This window comes from Mchenga conophoros, linkage group LG6 (assembly GCF_057382185.1).
Source record: "Mchenga conophoros isolate Kocher_MC1m ecotype Shallow Benthic linkage group LG6, M_conophoros_male_GT1.1, whole genome shotgun sequence".
Classification (NCBI taxonomy): domain Eukaryota; kingdom Metazoa; phylum Chordata; class Actinopteri; order Cichliformes; family Cichlidae; genus Mchenga; species Mchenga conophoros.
Genome location: NC_140531.1, coordinates 23,833,468 through 23,842,390, shown reverse-complemented (window position 1 = coordinate 23,842,390; position 8,923 = coordinate 23,833,468). Strand labels below are relative to the sequence as shown.

Sequence of the window (8,923 nt, the reverse complement as noted above, 5' to 3'; positions counted from 1 at the left end):
GAATGAGAACTAGGAGCAGCAGAATGTAACAAATTAGCACTATGAGAGAAATTTAAAGATGGTTCAGCAAAAATCAGAGGAAGGAGAAACTGGTAAGAGAAATGGGGAGGATTTTAGGGGAGAGCCTGAGGAAAATGACAGAAAGGAGAAGATACAAGAGAAGCAGTTGACTGAAGTTCTGAGTAAGACTTGACTGATAAGACCTCACAAAGTTACCAACATGTTTGAGGAGCAGGTGGAGTAGAAAGAGAAAGGGATAAAATCAATGGAGGAGAGGATCTAAAAAGATTACAGTAAAAAAATAAAAATACTGAAGGGGAAGTTCAGGAAATACAAAAGGGAAGATGTGACGAGAGTTTCTTTGAAGACACTTAAATTAATTCGTCCAGAGTTCAGAGGAGAAGAGGGGGAAAAGCAAATGGATGATGGACTCACAGATCAGAGGAAGAAAATTCACAAAGAAATGGACATGCAGATGGAAAAGCAGAGGATGGAAAAGCTGAGAACTGAGGCCCTTCGAGGATGAAGTAAAACCCATCAAAATAAAGTTTGAGCAACAAAAGGTTAGTGAAGAAAGCCCCAAGAGACACTGGAGGACAACCTGTGAAGAGAACGAGAAAAGTGCGACAAGGAAATCCCAAAGATGGAAAAGCAGTTTGACAGTAAGTGTTAGGATCTCTGCAGAGAGACAGCACAGGGACAAGAGATGAGACTGAATGCAGCTTTGTGAATGCTGGAACTTACCACTGTGTACAATAACAGCACTAACACTTTGTGTTAAATGTTTACCATTCATGTGTTTGCTGGCACAATAATTACTATTATTAATTACTATAATATGCTCTGGCCTTTAAACTGTCTTCTTTGATTTGACCATTACCTGCAACAGGGAGTTAATGCCCATGTGTAAACACTTTCATTTCAACGAAGAGACCTAATTCCTTTGTATGTCTTACCCTGCCAAAAGCACAAAAAAAGTACAAAATCTCAACGGTGACAGACATAATCTGACGATCACCTCCACGCCCTCTGCTTTGTGCTGCTATCTCTATCTCTTTCATTTAAACCTTTTTTCGAATAAAATCCCATTGCCATTAATAAAGATCAAATATTGCTTGAGTGCTATTTCAGCATCATTACCGATGATGCTGAAATAGCACTGTGCCATCTGCTTCTGTTCCCAGCCAAAAACTCTGCTTTTATCCACTGCCCTGTGCGTCTGTGTGTGTCTGTGTTTGAGTGCACTTGTATTACTGATGTTGTGGGAACAGACCATTATTCTGTTTATACAGTCTTGACCTAACTCTGTTTTGGAGACAAAATATGAATTCCAGTAATGTAAATTACTTTATTTCAGCTGAGCACTTGTTCTCCGACTTCGTTTCAGTGTTCACCTGAAAGTATAGTGAGTAAAGTAGTAGTCTGAGTTTGGGTTAGATTAAGTCTCCAGAAAAGAAGTTTATGTCAAAGTCCTCTGAAGAAATGTGTATGCATGTCATGTATATATATATATATTTAATATATAACAGCTAAGATACTGCGCAGGACCCTCAAGCTCCCAGGCCTCAGGTAGAGGACCCGAGCTTGAAGGATTGACCGTGTTTTTTTTTTATACTTCAAGTTTGGGTTCTCTACCAGAGGCCTGGCAGATAAAACAGTACAACACAGTGCATGAATACATGGTAAAACAAAACATAAGGGAATACAGTCTGAATCTCTGAGAGTTAATATTAAAAAAACACCATATCACCATCATCGTAAGTAACAGCCAGCAGTCTGTTAACTTATTATAAGACTGAAAATGTGACAAACTGGATTTTGTAGGTGTTTTTGTTACCTTTGGATACAGGCCAGCTGTCTCCTGGTCAGTCAAAGCATCTTTTTGAGCAGAAAATCAAACTATTGTTGTGAAATTGAATAATTTGATACTGTAACAATTCTCCTGTGTCCTTGACCAAAGCATGGATTTACAGAAATTATGTGAAAATAATGATTAGCTGATAAACCAATATAATGAGATTAAGGACGTGATTGTTTGGATACTGGGTGATTGAGGGAAAATAAACACTACAAATGATGTGACTGACTTCACTGTTTTGAAAACATGCAAATATTTTTGAGTGAAACCAGATGAAGAGATGTCATGGTCCTGGGTCTTTTGATGCAACGTTGTGTGTTATGGACTCTTTTTTAATTAATGGATTGCAGATATTATGTTTGTTTACATCCTCAGGCTATATTTTTAATACTTGGCTATAGTTTTCTTATATTCCGTTTCAGTTTATTCTGCCTGCTGTGTGTTTCCCGTACCTTGTTAAGTCTCCGGCTCTGTCTTAGCTGTCTCCTGTTTTAGTTAGTTAGTTTTGTTTTGGTAACTTTTGTGTCATTTTTTAGGTTTTAGTTAAGTTTAGTTAAGGGTTTAGTTTAACTTTAGTTCCAGCTGTGCTCCCACCTCTTGTGTATTTATTTTCTGAGGCTCCTCTCTAGTAGTGTGCTCCTGTATTTTGTGTTTTCCCTTAGTTTTTCCTTAGCTTCTGAGTTTTCTGCATTTTTGATTCCAGCACTGTCTTGGCTTTTGTATTTTTGGTTTTTGTGAGAATACTAAAATACAAAGCAATACAACTTTTTGGAGTTAAGGACTGTTTCTGTGTCCTGCATTTGGGTCCACACTCTGCCTGCCACATAGAATATCTTGACAACTATATTTAGATAATAAACCAAAAAGCCATGTATTCCTGTCATACATAAATATTCAAGACACTGTTATAAATAAAGATTAGAGACACTGAATGTGTCTGTGAGGAAAGAAAAAACAAAGAAAACCAAAACGAATATCCTGATTCAAATGCATGAAACAAAAAAATTGTAATAATAAAACGCTATGGGGGGATTTTAGTTTCAGCATTTCTGGCTGTAATCTCTATGAACTGAAAAACTGGCCTAAATTAATGGGAACATCTGTAAAGGAAAGTCTTTTGTGTGTTTGTGTTGAATCATCCTGCTTTCATTTAGTTACAGCAACGTCTCCACTGATGGTAAGAGTCCTGAGATTAGGAAAATAAGAGCGAGAGAGAGCGAGAGTGAGAGACCGGGAAGGATTAATCTCAAACAGTAATGCAGAATGAAACTGTTCACAGAGAAAATTAAAAATGGCTCGACATGATTTCTGCTTTTCTCAGGTGGCAAACTTCTCTCAGCTCTGCGCGTCTGGGAGCTGTGCTGTCAGCAGTGAGCATAGCTGGTGGTGCATCAGGTCCCCAGTCAGTCTGCTGTGCGCTCAGAGCAGAAGCTGAGATCAGCCCGAGTGGAGCAGGACACTCAGTCGCCACTGTGGGTTACCATTAAGACTCTTGTTTTGTTAGTGGCGAGGATTCTCGCACTTTAACTTCGACATGTGGCCGAGCGCAGGACGAGGCGATGAATAATACAACCGGCTTGGCGCTGGTAGGAGCTAGGAGCCGGGAAGGGTTACCGGCGCACCGCGTCTTGACGGGCTGTGTTCTGGCGCTGCTCATCATTTGGACACTTTTAGGTAACTTCACGGTGTGCGCGGCCGTTTATCGCTATCGGCACCTGCGCGCAAAAGTAACCAACGTCTTCATCGTGTCGTTGGCTCTGTCGGACCTCCTGGTGGCCGTGCTGGTGATGCCGTGGAAAGCGGTGGCCGAAGTGGCCGGTTTCTGGCCGTTCGGGGGCTTCTGTAAAACCTGGCTGGCCTGCGACATCATGTGTTCAACGGCCTCCATCCTAAACCTGTGCGTCATTAGTGTGGACCGATACTGGGCCATCTCCAACCCGTTTCGCTATGAGAGGAGTATGAATAGGAGGGTTGCATCCGTCATCATCGGTGTGACCTGGACAGTGTCTGTGGTCATCTCCTTCGTTCCTGTACAGCTAAACTGGCACCGGGCGGAGATCGGTGACCCAACCGGGGAGAATCCGGCGCACTACGGTAGTAGTATTGACAGCTGTGACTCAAGCCTCAGCCGCACATATGCCATCTCCTCCTCCCTCATCAGCTTCTACATCCCGGTCGCGATCATGATTGTGACATACACACGCATCTACCGGATAGCCCAAATGCAGATACGCATGATATCCTCCTTGGAGCGGGCTGCTGAGCACGCGCAGAGTTGCCGCTCGGACGTTCCTGAACTGATTTCACACCTGTGCACAGAAATGAGCACCCGCTCGTCTCAGTCTCACATCAGTCTACATCCGGACTGCCAGCCCTCTAATCAGTCACACTGCGAGCTCAAAGTCTCCATCAGAAAAGAGACAAAAGTGCTCAAAACTCTGAGCATCATAATGGGCGTGTTCGTCTGCTGCTGGCTGCCTTTCTTTATCCTCAACTGCGCTCTGCCTTTCTGTCCCGGACCAGCTGCTCCGGCGGCCCAACGCGGCCCTTACTGCGTTAGTGAAAAAACTTTTGATGTCTTTGTGTGGATCGGCTGGAGCAATTCGTCTCTAAACCCGGTCATATATGCGTTCAACGCGGACTTCAGAGACGCTTTCCTGCGCCTGTTGCGCTGCCGGGGACGCGGATTTTTGGCCGCGGTGAGTGCCGCGGTGGAGACGGTAATGGCGAGTAACCAGGCGGGAAACTCCAAGCGAGAAAGCCCGACGAAGGTGAGGCTGGACGTCTCCTGCGCGACAAACACGAGGGGAAGTGAGGACAGCGGGAACAGTACGGTGACTGTGTTTTATCACAGAGGGACGAGGTCAGAACAAGTGACGGACACTGAGGACAGGAGCGACAGAGACAAGCTGACGCACATTCCCATCTGAGCGGGATCATTTCAGGGGTCGAGGGGTAAGGCAAACACAAGGAGAACAGACTAAACCCCGGATGTAGAGGGACAGGAAAAGTGAAGCACTGAATTTTTCCCACCAGGGAGATCTCGAGGACCCACAAAATAACCCACCTTACTGCTACACTACATCTGGATGTCTTCTAAAGTCTTTTTCCCATCCTGGGATTAGGGAGTGTGTTTGGATAACTGTGGGTGGTGCAGCTGTTTCTACCTGTGTGTAGACATAAGCTTTATCTTTGCTGATCAGTGCCCAACAAAATCTTTAGGTTAAAATATTCTGAATCAAAATTTGAAGGGGGGCTGTTGAAAAGTTTATAAAAATAGCAGGCTGAATTAGGTGGAGAAGAAAAAGGGAGAAAATATGACCCTTTTATGAAGAAAATATATATAGTTGTACTTTGGAAGTAAAGGGGACACCCGTAGGTGAATACATGCTTGAATCAGGCAGAGGGAGGTGCATCCTTCTCACCCTCACCTCCAGCTTTCAGATCGGAGTAGATGTTTTACATGGATGGGTGGATTAACAGAAAAATTTACTCAGTAGGACAGAGGTTTTGCAGAGTGGCCATTCAAAAGGCAAATAGCTGGCTTTCCTCTCTCTCTTCCCCCAGTGTGGAGAGAGATTTACCAGAGGTCAGGATTTTTGTGACTCTCTAGAAATGGGATTATGTAAGTAACTCACATTAGCACCCGTCAGCTGTGCATCTTGGTGGATGCACGGTGCACTCTGTTACCCCCGCACACCCCCACCTAACCCAGCCACCCCTCCCTCTTTCCCCTGAAAGAAACAATCATGAATTATTTGTAGTGGTTGTTCCTGTGAAAGATGTCCTGACCAGCAAGAACACAGAAGCTTTTATGGTGACAACTCCTGAAAACACAAGATGTGATTCTTTGCAGTAAGGCTGATGCAGAAATGGCCACCACAAGAGCAGAGGCACGCAGTCTCGTCTGCTCTGGATGAACTTTCTGCATATTTTCATCTGTTCATTTTAATTTCACAGGACCTTGTTGGTGTTAAATATGAACGCGTCTGTTGTGACCTGAAAGAGCCACCAAGCCTTAATGGAACCAACAAGAAATATGTTTTTCAACTGCAGTTTGTTTCTAAAACCACACACACATAAGCCTGTAAACCAGAATTTGCTGTTTTCCCACTTTTATTTGTGTTTTAAGGCCTAAACAAAAAAGTAAAGGTGACTTTCTGTATTACTCATTTCCAGTCTATACTCACTGGCTACTTGATTAGGTATACTTTTGGAACTGCTTGTTAATACAAATATCCAATCAGCCAATCACACTGGAGCAACTGGTCAGGATTACCTGCTGAAGTTCAAACTGAGCATAAGAATGGGCAAGAAAGTCAATTTAAGTGACTTTAAACATGAAATGGTTTAGGATTTACAGAAAACGGGCTGAATGTCCAGTGAGCAGCAGGTCTCTGGGTGAAAATTGATATTGATATCAGCAGTCAGAGGAAAATGGCTAGACTGCTTCGAACTGATAGGAAGGCAGGAGAATATCAAATAACTAATTGTTCCAATTAAGGTATGTGGAAGAAAATCTCTGGCACAATATGTCATATTTTGAAGCCCAAGCAGAAGACCACGTGTGGTACCACTCCTATCAGGTAAGAACAGGAAACTGAGGCTACAAAGTCTGGATCCATCCTTGTTGATGCATCGTATATCAGGATAATCGTTTATGTCACAAAGCTTAATTAATATTAAATTGGTTTCTTGAACATGACGGTGAGTTCACTGTACTGAAATAGCCTCCGCAGATTCCAATCCAACAGCGCATTTGGGATGTGTTGGAACAGGAGGTTGACATCATGCATGTGCAACTAACAAATTTGCTGCAACAGTGTGATGCTATCATGCCAACATGGACAAAAATCTCAGAGGAATGTTTCCAGCACTTGTGAAACCTGGGACTTCTTTAGCCCTACTGCTAATCCAAAAAAAATGGAACTTCCTTTTCTTTTGAATAGAGTTGTGAAAAGCTCTATTAAACCCATGTTAACTTTTTTCCTGACATCAATATATTAGCTGTTTCTCAAACCAAAGAAGCCCTTCCTGAATAGGCTGTACCTCATAGCATAGCATCTAGTTTTTCCAAATAAAACCATCATAAATGTTCCAAGAGGCATTAACATGAGTAACATGGTTGAATGACAACAATTAGTCTAGTAGACGGTGACTGCAACACCTTCTTCTGTCAGCACAGCTTTCAGTCAATGTGGTTACAGTCCAAACTTTAAACGTTAAAATCCAAACAGGTGAGTTATAAAAACCTTTATGGTCCAAAGTTTGAACACATATTATGAGTGAAGTTACATTTTAGCTTAATACATCAAATATATTTTTCAAGATACAGGGAGTGCAGAATTATTAGGCAAGTTGTATTTCTGAGGAATAATTTTATTATTGAACAACAACCATGTTCTCAATGAACCCAAAAAACTCATTAATATCAAAGCTGAATGTTTTTGGAAGTAGTTTTTAGTTTGTTTTTAGTTTTAGCTATTTTAGGGGGATATCTGTGTGTGCAGGTGACTATTACTGTGCATAATTATTAGGCAACTTAACAAAAAACAAATATATACCCATTTCAATTATTACCAGTGACACCAATATAACATCTCCACATTCACAAATATACATTTCTGACATTCAAAAACAAAACAAAAACAAATCAGCGACCAATATAGCCACCTTTCTTTGCAAGGACACTCAAAAGCCTGCCATCCATGGATTCTGTCAGTGTTTTGATCTGTTCACCATCAACATTGCGTGCAGCAGCAACCACAGCCTCCCAGACACTGTTCAGAGAGGTGTACTGTTTTCCCTCCTTGTAAATCTCACATTTGATGATGGACCACAGGTTCTCAATGGGGTTCAGATCAGGTGAACAAGGTGGCCATGTCATTAGTTTTTCTTCTTTTATACCCTTTCTTGCAGCCACGCTGTGGAGTACTTGGACGCGTGTGATGGAGCATTGTCCTGCATGAAAATCATGTTTTTCTTGAAGGATGCAGACTTCTTCCTGTACCACTGCTTGAAGAAGGTGTCTTCCAGAAACTGGCAGTAGGACTGGGAGTTGAGCTTGATTCCATCCTCAACCCGAAAAGGCCCCACAAGTTCATCTTTGATGATACCAGCCCAAACCAGTACTCCACCTCCACCTTGCTGGCGTCTGAGTCGGACTGGAGCTCTCTGCCCTTTACCAATCCAGCCACGGGCCCATCCATCTGGCCCATCAAGACTCACTCTCATTTCATCAGTCCATAAAACCTTAGAAAAACCAGTCTTGAGATATTTCTTGGCCCAGTCTTGACGATTCAGCTTGTGTGTCTTGTTCAGTGGTGGTCGTCTTTCAGCCTTTCTTACCTTGGCCATGTCTCTGAGTATTGCACACCTTGTGCTTTTGGGCACTCCAGTGATGTTGCAGCTCTGAAATATGGCCAAACTGGTGGCAAGTGGCATCTTGGCAGCTGCACGCTTGACTTTTCTCAGTTCATGGGCAGTTATTTTGCGCCTTGGTTTTTCCACACGCTTCTTGCGACCCTGTTGACTATTTTGAATGAAACGCTTGATTGTTCGATGATCACGCTTCAGAAGCTTTGCAATTTTGAGACTGCTGCATCCCTCTGCAAGATATCTCACTATTTTTGACTTTTCTGTGCCTGTCAAGTCCTTCTTTTGACCCATTTTGCCAAAGGAAAGGACGTTGCCTAATAATTATGCACACCTGATATAGGGTGTTGATGTCATTAGACCACACCCCTTCTCATTACAGAGATGCACATTACCTAATATGCTTAATTGGTAGTAGGCTTTCGAGCCTATACAGCTTGGAGTAAGACAACATGCATGAACAGGATGATGTGGACAAAATACTCATTTGCCTAATAATTCTGCACTCCCTGTAGAGACAGACAATCATTCGCACTCACATTCACACCTATGGGCAATTTAGAGTTTCCAATTAACCTATCCCCACTAAGTGCATGTCCTTGGTGTGTGGGAGGAAGCCAGAGTACCCAGAGAGAACCCACGGGGAGAACATGCAAGCTCCACATAAAAAGACCCCGGCCTGATGGAATT

General features: G+C 42.8%; 1 protein-coding gene across 1 annotated transcript; it reads left to right on the top strand.

Annotated features, from left to right (window-relative positions):
* The first annotated feature begins 3,417 nt into the window (after positions 1-3,417).
* LOC146572630 (D(1) dopamine receptor-like) lies at positions 3,418-6,023 on the top strand. The gene has a single exon (XM_085276906.1). It carries the CDS (start codon positions 3,418-3,420, stop codon positions 4,786-4,788), a length of 1,371 nt encoding a protein of 456 aa, XP_085133032.1. The 3' UTR covers positions 4,789-6,023.
* Positions 6,024-8,923: the final 2,900 nt, after the last annotated feature.